This window comes from Mirounga angustirostris, unplaced genomic scaffold, assembly GCF_029215605.1.
Source record: "Mirounga angustirostris isolate CCGP_5_RB_7025 unplaced genomic scaffold, mMirAng1.0.hap1 SCAF_5, whole genome shotgun sequence".
NCBI lineage: Eukaryota > Metazoa > Chordata > Mammalia > Carnivora > Phocidae > Mirounga > Mirounga angustirostris.
The window spans coordinates 24,828,586-24,854,180 of NW_026991713.1; the positions used below are offsets into that span (position 1 = coordinate 24,828,586).

At 39.3% G+C, this 25,595-nt stretch overlaps 1 protein-coding gene across 1 annotated transcript in view; it reads left to right on the forward strand.

Annotated features, from left to right (window-relative positions):
* The window catches only part of CCDC38 (coiled-coil domain containing 38), a 38,985-nt gene that overhangs the window by 7,984 nt on the left and 5,406 nt on the right, over window positions 1-25,595 (forward strand). Inside the window, exons 3-15 of the mRNA XM_064590767.1 lie at window positions 1,947-2,047; window positions 3,427-3,592; window positions 8,025-8,089; window positions 9,819-9,982; window positions 10,095-10,175; window positions 12,324-12,484; window positions 12,966-12,971; window positions 13,943-14,032; window positions 14,737-14,794; window positions 16,345-16,414; window positions 18,221-18,372; window positions 19,659-19,794; window positions 25,387-25,592. Of these exons, the coding sequence (XP_064446837.1) occupies window positions 1,947-2,047; window positions 3,427-3,592; window positions 8,025-8,089; window positions 9,819-9,982; window positions 10,095-10,175; window positions 12,324-12,484; window positions 12,966-12,971; window positions 13,943-14,032; window positions 14,737-14,794; window positions 16,345-16,414; window positions 18,221-18,372; window positions 19,659-19,794; window positions 25,387-25,592 (1,456 nt within the window). The remainder of the gene's footprint in view (window positions 1-1,946; window positions 2,048-3,426; window positions 3,593-8,024; window positions 8,090-9,818; window positions 9,983-10,094; window positions 10,176-12,323; window positions 12,485-12,965; window positions 12,972-13,942; window positions 14,033-14,736; window positions 14,795-16,344; window positions 16,415-18,220; window positions 18,373-19,658; window positions 19,795-25,386; window positions 25,593-25,595) is intronic.

A 25,595-nucleotide genomic window follows, 5' to 3' on the forward strand; every position in this document is an offset into this window, starting at 1 on the left:
GGTGGGGTGGACAGTAAGTTTGTGAGGTTTATCTTGGGAGGAGAGAGGGTTGGTTGAGGGAGAGATGTCCAGCCTACCAATGATCACCCTTTGGATGGCATCAGTGGTCCCATCCTGGGATGTTGGGTCTAGCTCTGGCCTGAGAGTGGTGGTATAGGGTCCAGGTCATGAACTCTGTATGCCTCTCAACCCCAAGTCCCTTTTGGTCTTTGACTTCTGTTGCCTCCTCCTGGGCCTCAGCCTGTTGGCTATGCCCTTCCATACTCTTGCTGTCTCCAAGCCCAGCTGCCTGGACCCACCCTCACCTGTCTTTGCTCATGTATTATAAGGCCTAAGATTTCATGTATTGCCTTGGCATCTTTGAGCCTCACAGAGCCACAAAGACCTAACTGTAAGTCTTCCTGTTCTTGCCAGATTTGACTTCCACCCAGTGAGACACGTTCCCCACCCAGCAATTTCCCCATCAGCTGGACCAGTTATACTCTACTGGTTTTCATCCTGATGGGTTTCACAAGTCAATTACATCCTCTTGGGGGAAGCAGGGGGCACCTCACCCTCTCGTTACTACAAAGCCTGCTTCCTGCCATCCCTCTGTTTCACTCTGCTCCTGATGTGGCCCTGCATGGCAGGTGGTGTCCTCCTCCCCAGGGCTTGAGTATAAGTGACTAATAAACCGCTATCTATCTCATCAGTCCAGAGTGGTGTGTCATATGTTCGGTCATCTCATACTATTTGGGGCAGGGGATCCTTCCTTTACCCACAATGTGAATCGGAGGTGATCAGAACACCGCACACTCCGTGTTGAGCTCAAAGCTTCCACTCTGCAATTTTCTTTCTCCCTAACCTATTACCTACAGATAAACCTGCCTGAGGTTTCTATCCCAGACATTCCCCACTTTCCCAACTGAATCCCTGGGCAAACAGCCAATTCTCAGTCCATTTTAGAACATTTTTGTCATCTCAGAAAGAAACCTTGCACCCCTTAGCCATAACCCCCTATCTCCCCTCCAGCCCTAAGCAACCACTAATCTACCTTTTAGCTCCATGGATATGCCTATTCTAGACATTTCCTGGAATATAATGGAATCTTATAATGTAGGGATTTCATGTGGCTTCCTTCACTTAGTATAATATTTCCAAGTTTCATCAGTCTTAGAGTATGTATCCTTTGTATGTCTGATTAATATTCCATTGTATGGCTATACCACATTTTGTTTATCCATTCATCAGTTGATGGATATTTGGGTTGTTTCTATCTGTTGACTATTATGTATAATACTGCTATAAATATTTATGTACAAGTTTTCATGTGGACATATGTTTTCATTTCTAGGGGTGGAATGGCTGGGTCACATGGCAACTATATGCTCAACTTTTTGAGGCTGTTTTCCAAAGTGGCTGCATTATTTTGCATTCCCATTAGCAGAAGGTTAAGATTCCAATTCCTCCACACCCTTGCCAATACTTGTCATTATCTTTGTTTTTTTTGTTTTTTTTTTTTTTGGATGACTCTCTAGTATGGACCGAGGATGTCCCTAAGGGTAGTGGCTGTGTCTATTGCTACCAAAAGGGCGGTGTAATGGTAATAGTACATATATTTGTAGCGATGGGAAGAAGCAAAATCTTAATGCCTCAAAATATGATCCCACTATCCTGTAATAGGCCCCCTTATCTATTCACATAACAAATACAGACTCATTCCCCCTGAAGTATTAAGCACTGTACTTGGTGCCATGGGAAACAGACAGATGAGCTGTGTCTTTGGCCCTTGAGATCCAGGCCCTGAATCTCTACCTCAATTGGAGAGGCAGAGGCTGCCTGTGTCCTCCTCCCAGAGACCCACCTATCCACCTGCTCCATTCTGGCTGGTGGAAGCATTACCCTTCTGGTCAACAGAGCAGGGATGACAGATGTTTTTCTTTTTCTTTTTTTTTTTTTTTTAACAGATAAAGGAAAAGATGACTCAGTCAAAAAGGACAAGCCATATAAGATCTTTTTCAAAGATCTGTTTCTTTTCAAAGAAAATGAAATGGCAGCAAAGAAAAAGGTAAAGTTTGATTAAAAGCCCAATCCAAATTAATGTTAGAAATTTATCCTCTTATCCATCACTTTTATGAACTTTGCTGGGTTAAGACAAGGGGTCAAGTGTGGGTGAATGCATCGCACACTATGCTGGGGTGTAAGCACGTACAACAGGAACAACATCCAGCCATGGTAAGGACCTAATGATCACTGCCCCCTGGGGGAAGACAGACACACTGTGACCATCACATATGACAAGTATGGTAGATCCCAGTTCATTGATTCTAATGCCCATAATTTTTTCACATTTTCTCATTCCTGAAATTGGGATCCAGCTTATATAGATGGGTTGCCATGCATAATTAGCAGTGCATAAAACAATAGTGCATCTACAATAAATGGTATCTTAGAGTTGATAAAATACAGTAATAGAGCAAAAGACATGTAGAGAAAGGAGTGACCATCTTTGTTGGAGAGAAGGATAACTGTGGTGGTGGTGTGTATGTGTGTGTGTGGTTGTCTCTGTGCACGCACGCACACAAAGACTTAACTGAAGACATAGCCAGAGCTGAATTGTTAAGAGTAAGTTAAAATTTGCCAGCCAGATACAGATAAGAGAATGTATATGTATGTATTAGGGAAGAGGGGCAGAGAAGGAAGTAGGAACAAAAGTGGAGGAGGGAGTCATTTTAGAATTATTTGGTATGAAGCTAAACCAGAGATGAGGCTAACAAAGCTGTGCTTTGCAGTTAATCTCACTACTTATATTATTATACCATTTATTACATGATTTGAATTTCAAGAGGTTTGCTTTCCTTATTTCTAGAGGTAAAGATTGATTCTATTTAGAATGAAGAAACTAGAAATGCTCAATAACAGATTCATCTGTAAGGTGAAGGTTTTATGCTTGTGTTAGTTTTATTGAAGGTGTCCAAAATTAAATTGAGCAAAGATTCATGAATTTAAAAAAGGCTAATTTATTTATGTCTACTGGGGAGGTCCATTTCCTCTCAAGTTTTCAATTCAATTCCACAGAACCAGTCCTTTCAAATCAGTGGAATTTCCAAGTTACCTGCAGCTGGGCAACACAAGGATTAAAAAATAAAAATGAAAATAAAGCCAGAACACTTTTCAGGCTAGTATTTATGAGGTACATGTTTAGTAAATATTGAATGTCTTTATATTTGTGCTCAGCTTCATAAGAGAAGGAATTGCAAACTATACCCGGTCCCTCAGAGATTAAGAACTCAAAGTCGCTTGTTTAATGTATTAGTAATGAGAAATTTACTAGTAATGAGGAAGAGACTTATTTTGTAAATGATATTTTTATATCTGATTACTATTTTTAAAGACAACATTATTTTGTTATATTAGAAATTCTTTTAAACTTTTGCACTTGGGCAGGAAAAAATTATGAACCGCAGCATGAAAGTCTACCAGAAGTCTACTTTTTCATCTCGAATGAAGAGTCGTTCACACCTGGGCCAAGTAGCATTCTACGCTGACACAGCTGGGGGCTCATTTGAAAAATTTGGGCTAGATCCCACTCTTATTCTAAGATTAACAGAAGGTAAGTCTAGATTACTGTTTAAGAATATTGTTTTGAATATTTACTGTTGATGTCAGGTTTAGGGGCTTTCCTGGAGGTAAAAAAAAAAAAATGGTATGCTGTCTCATACTATGGTTGGGGGGAGGTACTCTGTAAATGGAAACTGAGAGTCGGGACAAAATCTATTTTAAATAAGAAAACATACTTTTCCAAGAAATAGATTGTTACTCATTTTCATGGCTCTAAGGAAGAAAGTCATTGCCAAAATGATACAGTATTAAAGGTTATGGCTAAGGCCATTTAAACTCATTTCTAAATGTAGAAATATATAGAAACTTTCTAAAGACAAGTGTTTATTTTCCACGCCATACAGCTCATATATCCAGAATCAGGAAGCTAACAGAATTAAATAAGTTTTCCTGTTGTTGCAAAAACACAACCTGTTTTAATGGCACTTGAGAGCAACATGATAAAATATTACAGGATATTAATTATTGCTCTATGAAAAGGAACAATATGTTAATCAAAATGTCATGGACTTTTCTTACTTATCAGATCAAGAAATGCTTACAAATGAGACAGAAAGCAGTTTGAAGTGAGGTTGAAGTGATTAATGCTAGGATAATGGGGTCATAAAATCTTCCCCCAAGATGAGTCTTGTCTAAATTTTTAAGTTAAAATTAAAAAGTAAGGAAGAAAGGAAGGGAAGAAGGGAGGAAGAAAGATACATTGCGTGCCCAGGATTTGCTGTGATAACTTAAAAATTGGGTAACTTTGCCAAACTGTGATTTAAAAAAAAAATCTTCAGAGAACAACAAAAAAGAAACACTTGGGAAAGAACTTTGGAGTCAATAATTAGTGTAGAAGAGGGACGCCATGTGAACTTCTTTAGATCTTGGAGCTGCATATTCTGCACTATAGTTGTACGAAGAAGTGCAAAGGTCAGCAGCACGGTAGTATCAGTGACTATACCGCGGATAGGACATAGCGAGGTTCAGTCTTGTGTCTCATAGTTCACCTCTGTAGAATGGTGAACCCTAAGTCATCAAGGGCACTTAAAATACATGACCTGTTTTAGAGTTCTACCCAAAGCAGCTCGCGTCAAAAATCCTTGCCACTACCACTTCTGAGAGAACCAGCAAATACGGCTTTGCAGATGACCTGCCTCGACACCAGGCTGGGTGACAGAGGGGTTACTGGTCTCTTAACAGTAAATGGCATACAGGAGACTCTTAAAAAGGAAATGGTAAAACTGTTTGGTATTATCCAAGACAATCTGGGCTCTGTCAGCAATGGAAATCAGGTTGTCAGTTTCTGCAGATTACACAGATAAGCAATTTAGACATTTTCACTGAAAATAAAGAAATCCCCCTCAGACTCTTTCCAATTGGGAGTTGCTTTGGTTGAAACCCCCATTTCCCAACCTTACATTTCCTGCCTAAATTCTGATTAAAGACAAGCCTACGTGATGTGAAATGGGCAAGTGACCCCTACTTTGGGAGCCCAGTTATTTTATTTTTGTGTATGCAATAGTAGGCAACTACTAGATCACCTCAAAGAAATCACACAGGTAACTGTCACAGACAGATGGATTAGGCTGCAAAGTAGAAGTGCCCCCTCCAGGCAGCCGGCAGCTTGACTGTGGTTTTACTCTCAAAGAGCAACAAACTCCTCTGGATCACATCCCCAGTGAGTGGTGAGGTACTCTGGTGTTGAGGAACACTAGTGCTTGGAAGACAGTTTTGTCATACACGGTCTCTTTGTTAAAAAACCTTCCGGAGAGCTAGAAGAGCCAAAATGGGAAACCCACTATAACCAGTCTATTTAGACTTGAAGAATAAAATCACATCAACTCAGCCAGATAGTATCATGTTAAAGTAGCCTGAAATGGTAAGCATGACTATAATATTTAGCAAATGGACAGTACAGGATTTTTTTATATTGAAATATATTCTAATTCATGTGACCCATCATAAGTGACCAAATGAAAGCTACAGTAAGCACTTTCATGCTTCTTTTCTACTAAAAATATTTTTAAGTAAATTGAACCTGAATCTGATCAAGCAAACATGGGAGACTGAGCACATGCTAAATAATACCATGACGATGCAATCTGCCAGGTCCATTAAGCAGGAAATTCTACAGGGAAATTGGTCTGGTTTTTGTTTTTGGTTTTTAAGAGAGGGAGAGAGGGGGTGGGGTTGGGGCAGAGGGAGAGGGAGAGAGAGAGAGAATGCTAAGCAGACTCCAAACCCAGTGCAGAGCCCAGTGTGGGGCTCGATCTCATGACCTGAGCCAAAATCGACCACCCAGGCACCCCTGATTTGGTTCCTTAAACCAATAAATGGCATGGAAAAATGGTAGAGTTTGGGAGGAGGTAAGGGATGGCAGTTATAGGTAAAAAATTGACTTTAGGAGTTATACCAACCAAACTGATCTTTGTTTAGATTTTAATTTTTTTAATTCTAAAAAGTTATTTTTGAGACCACTGGGGAAGTTTGAACCCAGACTAGGTATAAGATGATACTAAGGAATTGTTCATTTTGTTTGGGATGATAAAACTTTTTTATCTGATAAATAAATACTAAAGTATTTATGGATTAAATGATAACGATGGCTTGGATTTGCTTTAAAATGTTCCAGTGAGGGGGAAACTGAGGGGTGACAATAGATGAAACGAGAGGTAAGATGTTGATTGTGTTGAAGTAGGTGAGAAGTACAGACAGTTCATTTTATGGCTCTAATTTTATGAATGTTGAGGATTTCTATAATAAAAAGCTTTTATGTGTTAAAAAGAAAACCATTATAACTAGGTGCTTATTACTTTCACATATATTATCTAATCCTCAACAAAATGCTATTAGATATTTCTGTCTCTTCTCCTCTGATGAAAATGGCTCAGTGAGATTGAATCACTAATTAAAGGTCACTAGGTGGATGCAGAATTCAAACCAATGCCTGTCTGACTCCAAGGCTTGTTGTTTGTCACCCATAATTACAGAACTATTTTTTAATGATTAAAATAATCATTTTATTGCTGCTATTATTATTGACCTGGAAAAATTAAGTGTTTACTCATTCAAATTGTATTTTTAATAATAGCTAACAATTGTTAAGAAGTTATTATGTGTTGGGGTACCTGGGTGGCTCAGTCAGTTAAGCGTCTACTCTTGATACACTGGGTGTGGAACCTGCTTAAGATTCTCTCTCTCCCTCTCCCTCTGCCCCTCTGTGTTTTATAGCATGTTGCTTCACTTCCTTCTCACAATAGCACTATGAGATAGAGATAATAGCAATGACCCACTTAGACTGATTTGTGCTGTGCTCATAAACCATTCCTAAATTTCAGTGCCTTGCAACAACATAAGTCTGTCATTCACCTTTCAACGTTGGTGCTTTTCAATGTGTCCTGCACTGAAGGATCAACCCCTGACTGCTATGTTGCTGGAGTTATGGCAGAGGGAGGAAGAGGGAACCAGTGGTGGTTCTTACAACTTATGCTTGGCAGCCACACAGGTCACTTCCACTGGCATTCTGTGAGCCAAATCAAGTCAATGGTCAAGCCCAATACCAGTGAAGAGAGGGAGAGATAATCTTCTTCCAGGCAGGGGCAGAAAATAGTTTGGAACAATAATACAATCTACCACTATTAGGATCCTCATTTTTACAGACAAGGAATCTCATGGCTAGTAAGAGGCGGAGGCGGAATATGACCCAAGGAGACTGTGGGCTCCCCAGTGCAGCATGGGCTCACTGGTTATTTGGGAAACACTGTTTTGTTTCTACTTCTATTTAAGTTTTAATCAAGAGACTTTGTTCTATACCACATTCTGTTGGTTTTTCATGAAGCGAACATTGTTGAAATGCAGCCCATGTGTAATTTTTCCAGAACGAAGAAACCTTGAAAGGAAACTTTGGTCTTTTTTTATTGCTAGATGGTAAAGCTAGTTGTCATCTTTTTCTTTCATGCCGTAAATTTGGTTTGTGATCTCCACACGCATTTTGCCAAAAGACTTCGGTTTTATATCCAGATTGGCCAAAACACTAAGATTTAAAACAGCTCGGTCTCCTTCAGCACAGGCTTAGGAATCATATGCCCCTTCTGCCACGTGTAAGCTCTGTTATCTTGGGCAAGCATCTTGACATCTCTGAGCTCACATACAGGATGGGTACAGAAATATGTACCTCACTGGGGTTATTGTTAGGATCAAATAAAATGATTTATTTAAAGTGTCTAATAAAGTTCTTGGAATTTGATGGACACAAAATAAATGGTAATTACTATTATGAAATTAGTTTTTTAGTGATTAGGAAAAAAGTTTACTTGAAGAGATAGTGGTTTTTTAAGTCAGATACATGCCAAATACAGTAATTTAATTACATAGCTTTTATCTTATAGAAGCTCTTGAGGGATAATGAACTAAACCTAAGTCTATTTCAATTTTCTTTGAAGGTACGGACACAAAAAGGACTATTCATGAGTTTATTAATGACCAGAGAGACCGGTTTCTGCTGGAGGTAGTAAAAATAATTTCTTTCTCCCATTAGTCAAACAGAAGACCTCTGGCAGAGCATTGCCAAATTTTCACCTTGACAGTTTATTTTTTCATTACATGCTCCAGATCTATTGCCCCTCTGATCCTTTCCTAAACAACTTCAGTTGGGCTTTTGTCCTCATCATTCCACCAAAACTGCTTTTGTCAAGGTTCTCAGTGACCTTCCCATTGCCAAGTTCAAATCGTCACCTCACGGTCTTCCTTTTCCTTCCCCTTCCGCAGCAGTTAGCTCACTCGGTCACTTCCTCTTTCTTGAAATGTCTTCTTCAGCTGGTTTCCAGGACCCACAGTCTCGGTCCTTCCCCATCACTGGCTGCTCGCTTCCTCACAGTTTTCTTTTCTTCTTCTTCTCCCTGACCTCCAAATGTTGGAACGCCCTCGGACTCACTCCTCGCCCTGTGCTTATCTACCCTCCTCCAGGCCCATGGCTCTAAATTCCACTTTTCCCATTAACAACTTCCAAACTTATTTCTCTACCCTGATCGTCTTCCCTGAACTCCAGACTCACAAAGGCAACTGTAGTTCTTAACATCTCCACTTAGATGCCCAGTAGGCACCTCAGACTTCCCATTTCCAAAGTTTTGCCCCTCTATACTCTTCATTACCCCTGCAAATCTGCATCTCGTGCAGTGCCCCCATCGCAGTGAGTAGTGATTTCATTTTTCCAGTTGCTTAGGCCAAAAACGTTGGAGCTATCCTCAACTCGCCTACCTACAACCCACATCCGAATATACTTTCAAATGTATTTTTTTCCCAATATATCCATACTCACACTGCTTTGCATGACTTCGCCTGCTACCACTGTAATCCACGTCACCAGTATCACCTGCGTGAATTATTGTTATAACTTCTGAACACTGCTCTGCCTCCACTTTTGCTCCCTACACTCAGTCTGTTCTCCACATGTGCCCCTCCTCTACTGACGACCTCTGGTGACTTTATCTGGCCCCTGGTTCCCTGGTTGTTATTTCTTTAAAATGATCTCATTTACATATTTTAAATGCATTTATATTATAATGTATGTGACTTTATTTATAATTCCTTGTTCATGCATGGCATTAAAAACCATAGTGAACTCTTATAGTCTGTAACTAAAAAAAATAAATAAAAGCTAGATATCAAAGTTGTATTTGGGGATTTACCCAGGGTTCTTGAAGGCTGGTTAAACACTCCTACCCTCGGGCAGCTTGGAGGAATGTGTCACAGGTATAGCAGGGTGCAAACCTCATTCTCCGGTGCTCCTTCCTAATGGAGGCGGCTTTGCCACTGCGGCCGACAGCCCAATTTCCCAATGCCCAGAAATACTGGAGGTATATTGTGGGTAATACCAGGTAGACCTCCTCTTTGGAGAGATACGTAGTTTTTTGTTTTTGTTTTTTACTTTTATTTTTTAGGATAGAGCCTGAGGGGTATGTAGCTACTTTTGATTTGTGGGACAAAGCCATGTTGGAACAATATTGAGCCTCTTCATAAAAGTGAAAGAGAGGAATTAGTCTCCCTTCTAATGATCCCCAAATAAATTCCTTCATAAAACAAAGGCTATCGTCTCAAGACTTGGCATGCTATTATTTCTAATACATGTCATCTCTTACTATGCAAGTTATTTTTCCTTTATTATGAGACTGTTGAAATGTACTAGCAATGAGCTGGAAATGTGCCATAATGTGCACTTCTGTTTTCAATATTCCTAGTATGCCCTGTCAACCAAAAGAAATACAATTAAAAAGTTTGAAAAACACATGGTGGCGAAGGAATGGCAACTCACAAGAGCCGAAAAAAAGCTCCAAGAAGATGCAATGGCCTTTGAAGAGTTCCTTCGAGAAAATGACCAGAGATCTGTAGATGCTCTTAAAACGTTCGTTTTTTTTCACTCTGGCCAAATTACCTTTTTCCCTCCCTCTTTCTTTTTAGTTTCTCGGAATACAACACAACATAAAACAAACTAACAAATCCCCGTTACTTTTCAGTGCAGCACAGGAAACTATAAACAAACTCCAAATGACAGCAGAACTGAAGAAAGCCAGTATGGAGGTGCAGGCGGTGAAAAGGTGAGCCCAGGGCACCATCTTTTCCTTCTCGAACGTCCCAGCCCTGGTGAAACCTATATGTGCCTAGCCAGACCTATATTCCTTAACAGTTGATGACTTCCTAAGTATGACCTCATTTTTAAATAAGTAATCTGTCGATCAAGGTCCTTCTGTCTCTGCCTGGTTATCAGAGTACAGTGACCTCTGGCTGAAAAATTTCTGTAACTTGTCAGTGTAGAAGCCTAGAAACTGGTTGAAAAGAAGCAAGCCAATGTTAAAAGTAAACCATAAATTATTTTCTAAGTGTCCTTTTTCATTTGTTCGAAGGCATATTTCTTTCCACATTTTAACATCTCTGAAATTGGGATTCATTTTTACAACTACCTCTCAACTATAATTGGCACTTCCACTTAGTTGAACCTAGAATTGATATTAAAAACCAGGATTTATAATGACAAAAATTACAGGAAGGAGAGTTGGGATAAAATTATTATAACCCCCACCACTCTTTTTTTTTTTCTTTCAAGCCCGGATGTTTTCTTCTGTGGTCAAGTGTATCTCACTTGGTCTAATTTTAAGTATCTAAAGAAGCTTCCTTCTATCATCATTCTTGGACAGGAATTTCATGACAAAAACTTGTTTTGTTTTTTCTTTTTGAGGATTTGATACTTACCTTTCCTCTAAAACCAAGTCCTAGAGTTTTCGGAGAAGAGGACAACAACTTGTCTAAAATACAGCAAATGAATTGGATGGTAGTTTCTTAGAAACCAATTGTTACTAACAGAATGTGTGTTTTCAAACACATTCTGGCTACAGAGCTTCTTCTATTGTAGGAGCCTAAAGTTGAAGGCATTACAAGGTGGAGAATTCCCTTCCTTCCTTCACTCCATCATGTAATTAGAAGATTCTGTTCTATTTGTAGAACGAGAGCAGCAGCCTCTAGGCTTGCAAAGAGTATTATATTTATGCACAATGGCCACCCGGTAAACAGCCTTGCTGAAAAGAACTTGCTTAGTGTATATGTGTCTCATCATCCTAGAAAGGAGCAAAAAGTCATGAAAAACAAGCTGGGAAACAGCACAAAGGATACAGGCGCCTGCTATTTATTTCCTTTTTCTTTCTTTCTTTATGGGCTTGAGATGGCCCAGGAAGGTCGTCCACTGCAGGTAGGGCTGGAAATCTGTTTACAAAGGGGAAGGGAGCTTGTTCTGAAGCTTTTGCTTGGAAGTTGTCCAATGCTAGCCATTTTAACCCTGTTCTTGTAACACCTCTGGGAGGCTTTCAATCTAATAACAAAGTGGTAGTAGAATGAGGGGCTCCCAACATCCTTCAGTGTGATATGTGAGCCCGCTGATTATTGACTCTTGAATCTCACGCTCACATCAGGGCTGAAGGAAGGCACTGCCTGAAAGAAGTACCGGAGCTGAAGATACTGGTGTAGGAGTAATATTGATAAGGGTATTGAAGATGGTATGATTAAGGACGCCTGGAAGGATATGGGTGGACCACCCTTTCACAAGGGACTTCATTGTTATTGTAAACATTCCTTCAAGGTCCACTTTGTAACACGATTATGGGAAAGCACTGTGAGGCTGGGGAGAGGCTTTCAGGCCAAGTCCCTGGATTTTGGTGGCGAAAGCTTGGGCATCTGAGTCAGCCAGACCCGGGTTTGAGTGCCGGCTCTGCCATTTAGTAGACAGATGACTTTGCAAGTCATTCATTTCTTCTTCCAAAAGATGGGAATTATACCGACTGTAAAGTGCTAAACAGAGAATGAAATGGTACTCTGTCGTGCGTCCATAGTAGGTGCTCATGGGTGTTTTCTTTATTCTTCTCACAAAAGTACCATCTTCTGCTACCTTCTAATTTCTTCCTATGTCTAAAATTTAATACGACATTTCCCTCAGGAATAAATGAGTAAAACTATCATCAGTCTATTCCATGTGTGTATATCCTTGGCATGTTTTATTCAAATAGCACTCCTATGGGTTTTTTTCTTCTCATTTTATCTTATTGATGCCCATATTTTTATGACCCTACTTAACATTTTTTGTTATGTAAATTATTATTCAAATACATAATCAAGGGAACAAATTTAGTGAAACCTTTTTTTTATGAACATGCCTTCACATGGATATTTCTAATGATATCTTCATTTCTTTTGAGTAGTGAGATAGCAAAAACAGAATTCCTCCTTAGAGAGTACATGAAATATGGATTTTTTCTGCTGAAATTGTCTCCAAAACACTGGCAAATCCAACAAGCGCTGAAAAGGGCGCAGATGACAAAGAGTAGAGAGAGTATGAATGTCAGTCTTCCAGTACTAACAAGTGAGTCACATATTCTTAATTTCAATTAAGTAAATAGCTCTAATTCTCAAATATTGTTTCAATATTTATTTGTTTGTTATTTATTAAACAGTCAGAATTCCTATTTTAAGCAGAACCTGAACAAGGATTCCCACTATCTCTGATATTATTTTTTTAAGATTTAATTAATTAATTAATTAATTTAGGGAGAGCGCGAGTGTGTGCGGGAGCGGGAGGGGAAGAGGGAGAGAATCCCAAGTAGGCTCCTTGCTGAGCATGGAGTCCAATGTGGGGCTCCGTCTCAGGACCCTGATTGAGATCATAACCTGAGCCAAAATCAAGAGTCAGTTGCTTAACACACTGAGCCACCCAGGCGCCCCAGTATTACTAATCTTTTAAAGTATTATATAATATATTATCAGAGTCTCAGAAATTAACACCGCATGGTACTGGTATTAGGAAGTCAGCTCAATGGACCAAAAATAGATCTATTATATATAAGAATTGAGTAAGTGATTAAATGGGGTTACAAATCAAAGAGGAAAACTACCACTTCTAGCAACTTTTGGGTAACATGGACCAGACTTACCCTCCTGCCTAAAAAAATCTGAAAAATATATGAAGCAATAGGTTTCAGGCATTAGGCACCAAGAAGAGAAGCAGAACGATCCATGAGAGAGGAGAGAAAATGAGATGAGCCAAATGATGGCCTCAGCATAGTGCCTGGGGAGCATTCCCAGGATGCAGCAGAGGGAGGACGAGCCCAGCAGTCCCCATGAATTGCAAGGACAGAGCTAAGGGTGTAGGGAGGCTGGAGTTCCCAGAGAGTTCTCTGCAGAGTCTTCAGCTGAGAGGTGATCCTGAGACTCTGGGGTAAGAGCATTTACCCCATAGAAGCCAGTAAACTGCAAACCAGGGAGAACTCTTCCGGAGAGGCGATGGTTAAACAGTTACCAGCACAGTAGTGATGGCTGTCACAGCTCACTTTGCTGTGATTGAATTAGATCATTTGTACATGACTGTTCTGAGTAGTGAGCACAATGATGGCACCTGGTTAAACTCAATACACTGACAAGAGAGAAAACCTATAGAAAGGAAAATCAGGAAGTAATTGCATTTAGCAGCTTAAAATTCAATGCCCCTAGACTTGTCCTTTAACTAGAGGATGCTCAGAAAGCAATGAGTCCCTCAGTCCAGAGGAGTGAATGGCTGACACGGGGATTATAGAAGTTATCAGGCTGTTGACTGATGCAGGAAATAGAGACCTCCTCATGCCCTGCAGGTCAGTTCCCCTCCATTCTGCCTGGTCCAGAGACCAGCCCTTGCCGTCAGCATCATACATTTGCTTGTTACAATGTCCCCATCCTATATTTCTGTCCTTGTAAGTTCTCACAGTAACTCTACCTTCACCATGAGACAAACCTCTCATTCTTAGAAGTGTTCTCCCCCCATCTCTCTCCCTTTTGTTTTCATTTCTAGAATTAAATACAACGAAAGCAGAGGGCAGTAATGAGGATGCCGGGAAGGTATCATTTTCAGATGACTATTACATGGAAAGAGGTCGCCAAGGTAACACCAGAGATTTGGGACTTCATTCACAAAAGTAAAACCAGAGAAGGTGCCCATCTCAAATTGGAAATCTGGGACCTATGAGCTAACTTGGAAAACAAAAGGTGGTGTCCACATCACCCGTAATCCTTGGGAGCTAGGCATTCCATCTCTTTCTCTCTGACATGATTACAAGGCTTGGAGAGGATGAATGGACAGGACAGGCACAGAAATCAGAGGCAGAGAACCTGGCACAAGTTATCCCCTCCACAAGATGTAACAATTCAAATGTCCACCATTTTTATTTTTTGCCTTGATTTTTAAAAGTCTGTCATTACATATGAAATATATATGGTTAGGTAAAAAAAGAACCATGATTATATTATATTATATTTCACAATTTATGCCCCTGATTTGGGACTATCAATAGTTATATCATGTTTTTGACAATATGTACCCTGCACCGCGCGCCCCCCCCCCTCCCCGGCCGCAACCAGTGCCTTTGATTTTATTCTTAGGCTTGGAACCCAATTTCAGTAGAATAGAGGAGCTCACTCCACTTTCTATGATTATCATTCTAATAATAATAAAAAGAATGGGCATATCCATGCAGAAAAAATGATTATCTTGCACCAAATAACAAGGACTCATTTCTAATTCCACGTTATTTCTTTTCATCTCCACCATCACAAATGATGTGGACTTCACCTGGACATTTTGAACAGGAAAACCACACAAGAAGCCCACTCTAACCATAGGGAATAAGAAATCATCCTTATCAAGGTACGGTACCTACTTGATTAACTCTCTTGGAAACTGTGAGTGTTTTTCAGAAAATAACCCTTTTAGGCTTTCTTCAACACAGATATCACATACGCATACCCGTCCTAACAGATACTGGAGGTAGTGGTTGCCATTTCCGGGTGCTCCTGAGGTGGCTAAACTCCCAGAGGCCTCCGTGCATTCTTTGACGAGTGCCTGCCACTGCTGTTGGCAGTAACTGCCTGCTCTCTCGCAGAGCCACTGCCCAATTGTTTACTAAGCTACTCTGCTGACCCCTGTGTTTGCAGTTTTACCATGTCATTCAAAATTGCTGCAATCCGACCATAAAGCTTTTTTGTTTTGTCCCTTACTTGATTGTTACCTCATTCATACTCATTATTTCATAAATTGCTAGTTCTCAACCCTGGCTATTTAAGAAAATATATAACTTTTTTAAAAAAAAGCACAATGCAATATATACATCTATCAGAAGAGCCAAAATTAAAATAAATAATGAAAACAGTAAATGCTGATGAGAATGTAGAGAAACTGGATCCCTTGTTCTGTAGCTAGTGGGAATGTAAAATGGTGTGGCCACTCTGGGAAACAAATTGGCAGTTTCTTTAAAAACTAAGTATGTACCTACCATCCAACTCAGCAACTGCACTCTAGGCATTTATTCCAGAGAAATGGAAATGATGTGCACACAAAAAATTGCACAAATATATTTATAGCAATTTTATTCTTTATAGCCCCAAACTGGAAACAATCTGGATGTTGTTCAATGATTGAATAGTTAATTTGTAGTGTGTCCATATATAGTTGACTCTGTAACAATATGGGGGTTAGGGGTGCCAACCCCCTATGCCATCAGAAATCTGCATGTAACTTTTGACTCCCCCAAAACTTAACCACTAACAGCCTACTGCTGACCTGAATCCTTACCAATAAGTTAATTACCTAGATCACACCAACAGCCACCTTACTCTCCCTAGTCTCTGCCTCTTTAATTTTCCAATCATTTTCAATTTATCCTTCTTAAAGGATTTTTCCAGAGCTGCTATGCAAACCACATAGTTATTCTTTGAGTGTACCTCGTCCCCCATCCCCCCAACCAACCTGATCAGAAGATATTTTAAAAAGTAAAATCCACTCTTCAGAAGAGAAATATTGTATTACTCCGGGAACAAGCTTTGTTTTGAGCACTAGAGCACATGTTTAGTTTGTCAAGACTGCATTAAAAGGAACAAAACAGATGCAGCAATGTAGCTTGTCATGTGTTTCTTTAAAAAGATTTCTTATAAATGCACCTCAAATAATTGGTACCATATGGTTTGGCCTTTCCTTGTGGTCTCACTTGTTTGCATATGTCACCCTTATCCGGATGGAATCTGATTTTCTTTTGCATATGTGTGGAATCCATTGATTCCTGCAAACAGCAGTTCCCTAAAAGGCTAAAAAGGCTATTGAAAAGGACTATGTTATAGTTAGGTTCCAAAGACAATTTAGAAATGAAGCAAATCTGTTGACTGAAAATGGCTCAGAAATCAGACATTTTCTTTCTTTTACAGCCACGCTGAGAGTATCAGTTCAGAAGACAGTTTGGAATTCTTTTTAGACGATGATACGGACTATGATCTGGTAACCATATTATCTTTTTTTGATTTAAATATTGTGTTTGATGAAAAGTATAAGTGCTCATTTTTTTCTTTTAAAATTAAAATTTTCTATTCCAAATATTACACAACTTTCCAGAAGAAACTATGATTTTGACACTGTTTCCCAGTTGCATCTATAGTTCATCTTTGTCAGCATATTATGAAAAATGTTTATAAGAAGGTAATAATTTAGGAGATACATATATTCTCTACAGTAGTCCTGTAGAGAATAAAACAGTCACTTCCTGATTGCTTGTCATTTTACTGGAGCTTGAGATATGCTGTGTAGCTGTACCGTAAGATAAATCAACCTTCAGCAAAACAGCCCTCTATTTTACAAGACTGACTTTGAGCTAACCCCATCCTGAATATAACCACAGAAACTCACAAGGAACAAAAAACATTTCAAAACACCATCCATTATTACATATAACACATCTTATACAAGTGATCTTCTTTTTTAATTATAGTTAAAAAAAAAAAAAAAAGTAACATAGGGCGCCTGGGTGGCTCAGTTGGTTGGGCGACTGCCTTCGGCTCAGGTCATGGTCCTGGAGTCCCAGGATCGAGTCCTGCTTCAGGTTCCCTGCTCGGCGGGGAGTCTGCTTCTCCCTCTAACCCTACCCCCTCTTGTGCTCTCTCTCTCACTCTCTCAAATAAATAAATTAAATCTTAAAAAAAAAAAAAGTAACATAGAATCTATTGTCCTAACCATTTTTATTTTTTTAAGATTATTTATTTATTTATTTATTTATTTGACAGAGAGAGACACTGCAAGAGAGGGAACACAAGCAGGGGGAGTGGGAGAGGGAGAAGCAGGCTTCCCGCGGAGCAGGGAGCCTGATGGGGGCCTCGATCCCAGGACTCTGGGATCATGACCTGAGCCGAAGGCAGCCGCTTAACGACTGAGCCACCCAGGCGCCCCGTCCTATTTTTAAATTTAAATGTACAGTATAGTTAACTATATGCACATTGTTGTGCAACAGATCTCTAGAACTTTTTCATCTTGCAAAATGGAAACCTGTACCCACTGAACTCCCCCTATTCTCCCTCTCTGTAGCCCAGGCAACCACGGTTCTATTTAAGAGTTTGATTACTTTAGATACCTCATAAAAGTGGAATCATGCAGTTTTTTTCTCTCTGTAACTTGGCTTATTTCACAGAACCTATTGTCCTCCAGGTTCACTCATGTGGTAGTGTGTGCCAGGATTTCCTTCTTTTTTAAGGCTGAGTAATATCCCATTGTATGGATTTACAACATTTTCTTTATCCATTCATCCATCAGTGGACCTTTAGGTTGCTTCCACCTTTTGGCTATAGTAAATATGATGAACATGGTGTACAAATACCCAAGTCATCTTTTTAAAAATTAAATTTAGTTAAAGTAATACATATATTTATGAAGTTTTTGTAAAATATAAAATTAAATGGGGAGAGAAAATGACCTTCACTTAGCCTCCTTTTTCTTTCTTCTATTCCCTTTCCTGCCTTTCCCTATAACCATCTTTCCTCTTTTCCTGCCTTGGCCTCCTCTTCTGCTCCATTCCTTCTTCTTTCTATTTTCCTTACCTTCCTTTTTCCCTTCTATAATACCTTTCATCTCCCCAAGAACCATAAATGTCCTCTTCCTGAAGGCCAGCTCTCATGGAAATAGGCTCCTTTGCCATTCTCTGCCCATGCTCCTCATAACCAGAATGGCATTCCTTTTCCCCACTGTATTTTTCTAGATAAGTCATATGTGCAAAAGTAGCATATTTTTAAGTGATTATATTCATTTCTGATTGATTAGGAGCCAGAGCTTTATTTCAAAGAACCAGAAGAGTTACTTCAAGTCCTCACAGAGCTGGAAGAGCAGAATCTAACTTTGGTACAGTATTCCCAAGATGTAGATGAAAATCTTGAAGATGTAAATAAAAGAGAAAAACTTATACAGGATAAGATGTAAGTTATTAAGAACAAGTAGATTTATTATCTTAAGCAGTCTCTGACCAGGAGACAGAATCCAACTTATTCCTGTGTGAACCTTCCTCAGGGTCTCTCTGATTTTAGGGTGGGATTTTTATTAATAATAATTTACATTGTAGGGTGTAAAATGTAGAAGTTATATTTACACAGAGTACACTGACTTTAGTTTTAGTCTCTACTTCCTTACACTTGTCAAAATATTTTCCTAGCTAGCAATAATGAAAGGCAGTTTGAAAGATTATAAAGAATTAAAAGGTACTGCCTTAATTTTTTTTTTTTTAATTGAAGTATAGTTGATATACGTGTTACATTAGTTTCAGGTATATAGCATAGTGATTCCACAACTCATTAAGTTTTGTTTGGTGCAGTTTTCACTCTACCATCTGGCTAATCAAATCAGGCTTTGGATGATAATGCTAATCAATGCATTTCCCTTGGTCGTGACTCTCAGCAAAGTTATGTGACTTAAATATTAGAGCATTTTATAACATACATATGTAGATACAGCAGGGCTCTCATAAAAGGGATTTCTGTAAGGGGAAGGAGGCTGGATTTGATGACTCACAAAATTCCTTCTGTAAAATTTTATATAACTGGAAGTAATATTGGACGCTATTGGCAAATAGCTTCAAATTGCAGAGGATAAATCTGTTTATCTACCCATTATAAAAATGTGTAAAGCCTTTTTAGGAAGAGTTTTCTGGGCCAAAAGATGGCAATCTTTTCGAACAGTAGGTCAAACTACACTGAACTTTGAACAAATTAACTTACTCAAAAGTTGAGACCCTACAAATCACGATCTCACAGCCACCCAGTACCACTAATGTATTCTTTTCATCCTTGTCTCCTCTCTCACAATCCTTACAGCATATGGTGCCCCAACCCTACAATATGAATTTTGGGGACGAGGTGGGTATGGTTGGGCAGGAAAAGGGGATCTATGCCAGAAGAGAATCTATCTCTAGGCCACACCACAACTTGGCTTCCTGACACATCAACTCTGCTGTTATTTGGGGGCTCTGGGGGAACCACAGGAAGAACATGCTTCCTGGTGCAAGTTAAAAGCAGCATCTATGCATTTACTCTTCTCATTTTACCTGAAAAGTTGAATGTACTGACAATGTCTTAAACTATAAACTCATATTTGGCTTGCTAGATATAGGATGTTGACACATGATATGGAAAGTGTTGAAATTCCTGACTGATGATTTATTTCCAAACCACAAATTACAGACAAGGGTCTCTTTCTTCTTTTGCAACAGAAATAGCAACATAGAGTTTCTTCTGGAGCACAAGGAAATGCTTAAGGCTAGCTGTGTGAGAGAAGAGGAAAAAGCAGCAGAACTGGAATTAAGGTCCAGGCTATTTAGTTTTGGAGAATTTAAATCAGACACTCAGGTAATCCTGCTTTGCCTTTGGTAATTTTGTCTCATGTTAATAATAATGTGCATTCCCTGTCCCCTAAGCATTGGAATGGGGAGTTAAAGCATACCACAAATCCTGGGTTGATGATAGAGGCAGAAAACCAGCTTGGAATTATCATGTCAGTATGCAATAGTCAATTTACATAGTAGAAAGTATTCAAATTAGCATTGGGGTTCTCTTAAAATGTTGCTCCAATTATTACAAGGTGTGATGCTGAGATTTTTTCCCCCTATAGATACATTTCTTTTAGAGTGTATATACATGAAGTAGTTCATTACCTATGATCATTTGGTAGTAACTTGAAGAGCAAGTAATTAACAGGGGAGGCACTGAATCAAAACTGAATGGAATACCTGCCCAGCACTGAGCCTCTAATAGATTTCGGCCTCTCTTGCATATATAGATCCATTATTGGAGCCTCTGGTGACACACACTAATGTACTATCTATTTACCTGTGCATGTCTTCCCAGCTGGGTGCAGACCCCTCCAGGGCAGGGATTGTATGAGCTTTCCTAGTTAGGTATGTTAAGTGTCCCTATAAAGTAGGTGCTCAATAAATGTTTGTTGAATGAATGATTAGTTTCTAGACCCACAACAAACTCCAACTAGCATTGATTTCCTTGTAAAAAATCTCAAATGAAATAAAAATTCAAATCTCATATGTGAGGCTAATAACACATTTATGGTTATTATTTATGGTTGGTTTTCAAACAGAGGTAGATCTGGGGGAACTCATTCAGAAGACTGTCCTCCCTAACCATAGGATGGGCAAGGTTACAAAAGCAAAAGTTATTTATGACTCATTTACACACACACATTTCCTAGGGTGCTATAGTGTCCTTAGTTAGGAGGGAATGGGGTCATACCCTGTTAGAGCAGGAAGTGTGATGACAGCCACCTTTCAGTTCTTCCTCATTGGCTTTTTATAAACCTTGTGTGTGTGTGTGTGGTAAAATATATGTAACAAAACTTACCATTTAACCATTCTAAGTGTACAATTAAGGGACATTAGGTATATTTGCAGTATTGTGTAACCATCACAACCATCTATTTACAGAATTTTTCATCATCCCAAATAGAAACTCTGTACCCATTAAACAGTAATTCTCCATTCCTCCATTTCCTGGCCTCTGGTAACTTTCATCCTACTTTCTGTCACTATAAATTTGCCTATTTTTAGGTACCTCACATAAATGGAGTCATACAATAATCGTCCTTTTGTGTTTGGCTTCTTTCACTTAGCATAATGTTTTCAAGGTTCATCCATGTTGTAGCATGTGTCAAAATTTAATTCCTTTTATGGCTGAATAATATTCTATTGCATTTATATTCCACATTCTGTTTATCCATTTGTCCGTTGATGAACATTTGGGGTGCTTCCACCCTTCATTGTTTTAAATAATTCTGAAGCTGACTGACATAAAAAATGTCAGATAAATATCAGCGATATTTCACCCTCCCCCAACTAAACTCCTTTCATCCAGGTTTAGGACAGCTATATAAAACAGTAACATTTTCAATACTCTTAAATTTTGAGGCAACCAGATCCCTAAACAGAGTAGGCAGAATTGATCTGAAAATTACTTTTTAAAAGATAAATTTTGGTCACAAGTATAATTTTGGCATTCAAGTATATTGCACACTCTGGGAAAATGGGCCTAATAATTCATAGTGACTCCTAGAGATGTGAAATGCTAGTGTGGAAAAGGGGGGACAAAGCAGGAAAATTGACAGGGGAAAAGTATTCTTAGAATCACTCCCATTCTTTCAGATCCCAAAATGGGCAAAACATAATCCTTTATGAGTAAACAGCTTTATCTAATTTTGATATTCATAAATCATCAGTTACTTTGGATTGGTAACTATAAAATCAGTATTTTATTTATTTATTTATTTATTTATTTATTTATTTATTTATTTATTTAAAAGATTTTATTTATTTGACAGAGAGAGACACAGCGAGAGAGGGAACACAAGCAGGGGGAGTGGGAGAGGGAGAAGCAGGCTCCCCACTGAGCAGGGAGCCCGATGCGGGACTCGATCCCAGGACCCTGGGATCATGACCTGAGCTGAAGGCAGCCGCTTAACCGACTGAGCCACCCAGGCGCCCTAAAATCAGTATTTTAGTCTAAACTTCCACACTCCTGTCTAATCCCTAAAAACATTTCTTACTGATTCAATATTTTACTTTTTTTTTTTTTTTAAGATTTTATTTATTTATCTGAGTGAGAGAGAAAGCACGAGACAGGGGAGGGTCAGAGGGAGAAGCGGACTCCCCACTGAGCTGGGATCCGGATGTAGGACTCTGATCTTGGGACTCCGGTATCATGCCCTGAGCCAAAGGCAGACACTTAACCGACTGAGCCACCCCAGATGCCCTCAATATTTTACTTTTAAAATAAAATTTAAAATTCAAGTATAATGTAATATTGAAAAGCGCACAAATTATAAGGTAAATTATAAATTCTCTTAAAAAATTTCCTCAAAGTGAATATACCCATGTAAACCACCCCCCCAGATTAGGGAATAGACCATTATAACCCCCCTCAGAAGCCTCCCTCACACCCCCTTTCCAGTCTCTACAATCCTTCAAAGGTGACCACAATTCTGACTTCTCTTACCATCAATTAGCTTTCATGTTTTGAACTTTATATAAATGGAATCATGTAATGTCTGGCTTATCTGGCTTCTTTTTCTCAAAATTATGTTTGTGAGATTCATCCACGTTATTTTGTGTAGCAGTTATCTGTTTTCCTTGAACATGAAATGGGATGTAAGCTATTGTGCAATCGGCAGGATGTATTCATCTCTTGTTTTACTCTTCCTTTTTTTTTTTTTTTAAGATTTTACTTATTTATTTGACAGAGAGAGAGACAGCGAGAGCAGGAACACAAGCAGGGGAGTGGGAGAAGGAGAAACAGGCTTCCTGCTAAGCAGAAGCCCGATGTGGGACTTGATCCCAGAACCCTGGGATCATGACCTGAGCCGAAGGCAGACGCTTAACGACTGAACCACCCAGGCGCCCCTTGTTTTACTCTTTCAAACAGGGGGCTGATCTAGTTCAATTGAGAGTTGCCTGCAGTCAGCACCCAGCAGAATGTGACATGGGTTAGAATTACAGAATCCTTTAAATGACATCGAGACATCTCCTGCTCCCCTATCCAATGTTGATATAATTACTCCTCAACATTACCCTGGTCAGATCACTTCTCATTCACTGTCGGAAGGCATCCAGTCCTTATCAGTTTGGGTCTTCCACAATTCTGGCCGACTCTACCTCTCAGAGCAACAGCTCCTTCCATCCCTTGCAGCCTCCCGGGCAGCCCCTCCTCCGAGGGACTCTGGGCTGGGTCTGCCATCTGGTGGCAGCTCCAGAGATTGGACGCTTCGCTTCTCCATCATCAGTAGGCCTGGACCGTGAGCTCCCTTTTTCCTTTCCCTTTGGCTCTGTTGGGCCAGGCCCTTAATCTTTTTCTCATACATGAGTATTTATTCCTTAACCTCATTCCCTAATCCTATTTCTTATGCTGTTCTTATCTTGTTATCTTAAGGAAACATCTCTCCTTGTCTTTTCCTTTCCTTTCACAAGGAGAACTTAAAAAAAAAAAAAAAGGCATTCTGGAAGAAAGACATCCTGAAAGGCCACTGCCCATCACCTCTAAGACTCTAAGTGTTCAAGAGCTCTCCTTCAGAACTTTTCATCAACTACTAACCATTCTCATATTAAAAGTTGCTTTTTTTCTCAGAACCAGGGTTCAAAATATTTTTAAAAACAGGATTCCCACTGCAGCAAGTTTTTACATACCCAATATATACTTCTCCTTGATGGGTGGATTGCTTTTATTTTCCCTTTTATAGCTTTCTGTATTTCTGAAGTTTTCTAAAAGGAATACACTGATATATAAGAAATATAATAAATGTTATGTAGAAAGGGAGAGCAAAAAAGAGCTTTATGGCAAATAGGCCTTTTGCTTTTTCTTTTACTTTTTCCTTTAATATTTCTTTGTGCTTTTCCAAGTTTTCTAAAAGGAGGATTTTTTTTTTAAAGTTGTGAATTTTAATTCCAGTAAACAAGGTTTATCAGTTTCAGGTGTAAAAAAGAGCATGTTTTTAATATAACAGGAAATACAGTAAGTGTGAGAGAAAAAAAGGGGTGCTTAGTGGTAAACAGGACATCAGAAAGGTGATTAAACCAGGTGGGAGAGACAAGCTCTTGGAAGTTAACTATTGGTAACAGATCTTGACTTGTAATTAAGTGTTGGTGGCTCTGTAAGGAGTCTGTGATTCCAGGAGGGGTTTCCCATGGTTCCTGGCACCACATCTGTCTTGAGTGTTATTTGTCCTTGGCTTCATGATGATTCTCATCTTCTCGAGCAGAAGCAGGAATTTGGGCAGGATGCTACCTGGAGAACGATTTACTTTGCCCAGCAGTTTATTGAGATCCTCTTAACTGCGAATGCCGGGTTCACGGTGGAGAAAGAGGCTGAGAGTTATTTGGTCCCGAAACACGTTACCTACAAGCTCGAGCGTATCTACCAACAGTTAAAACGGCGCAGTGGCCAGGTACAGGGATCAGCAAGGTTTGGCCTAAGCCTCTGCTTAGACAAGAATACTCCAACGGCTTCCAATGGCAAGAGTGAAAATTAAACTCCTTAAAAGACTTTGTAGGTCAACCTGGCAATCTGTTTGCTTGTAACTTTTTTTTCCTCTGAGAGAATGCATTCAGTCATTTATTCAGCAAACATTTATGAAGTGCATAGTTATGTGCAAGGTGCTGTTTTAGTTAAGTGTAAACATAAGAAATAACTCCTGCCCTCCAGGTGCTTACAGTCTAGAAGGGGAAACAAGGCATGTACACAAATAGCTTTCATACAGGATGATTGTAGTTCCAGCAATGAAGAGTAGTTAAGTGCAAACAAAACAAAACAAACAGAGCTCACATGTTGTGTTGCAAGGAAATGCACTGGAGTGGCAAAAAAAAAAAAAGGATTTAAAATGTATGTATACATTGCCTCTACTTGAATACTCAGGGAATCAGGTACATAAAAACACTCAAGAAAAGATACTGTCGTATAAAATTGCTTTTTATACCTAGAATGCAATATTTTTGAAAGAAAATAGTCCAAGGTGTTACTACAGTAATGATCTAACTATAAATTATGATATATCACTGCTGCATTTTCTCACCATTCTGTTATATTAAAGTTTTTCTTCTATTTTAATGATTATTGATTAGAGAGAGAGAGCATGAGCAGGGGAAGGGGCAAAGGAAGAAGGAGAGGGACAAGTAGACTCCTTGCTGAGCAGAGAGCCCACCCCACAGCATGCGGGCTCAATCCCAGGACTCTGAGATTATGACCTGAGCCAAAGTCAGGCACTTAACCGACTGAGCCACCCAGCCACCCAGCCACCCCTAAAGTTTTTCTTTTAAAAAGAAATACGTAGTATCATATAAGAGCCTTTTCATTATAATATAGTAAAATGGAACTTTACATTTATTGAATGAACAAGAAAATAGTGATGAGATGTTATGTTTTCTGCTCCCCTTTTCTTTTCAATCTCAGGAAAAACTGATAGACTCTCTTAGCAAAAAAATTAATCAAGTATACAAAGTCTGCATTGGAGATGCTGATGTTGGCAGCCTCAACCCAGTTCAAAAGCTGGTAAAAGTAGAGTCTCGCCTCGTAGAACTGAGTGATCTCATTGAATCCATTCCCAAAGAAAATGTGGAGGCAATTGAGAGGATAAAACAGAAAGAACGGCGGCAAAAGTA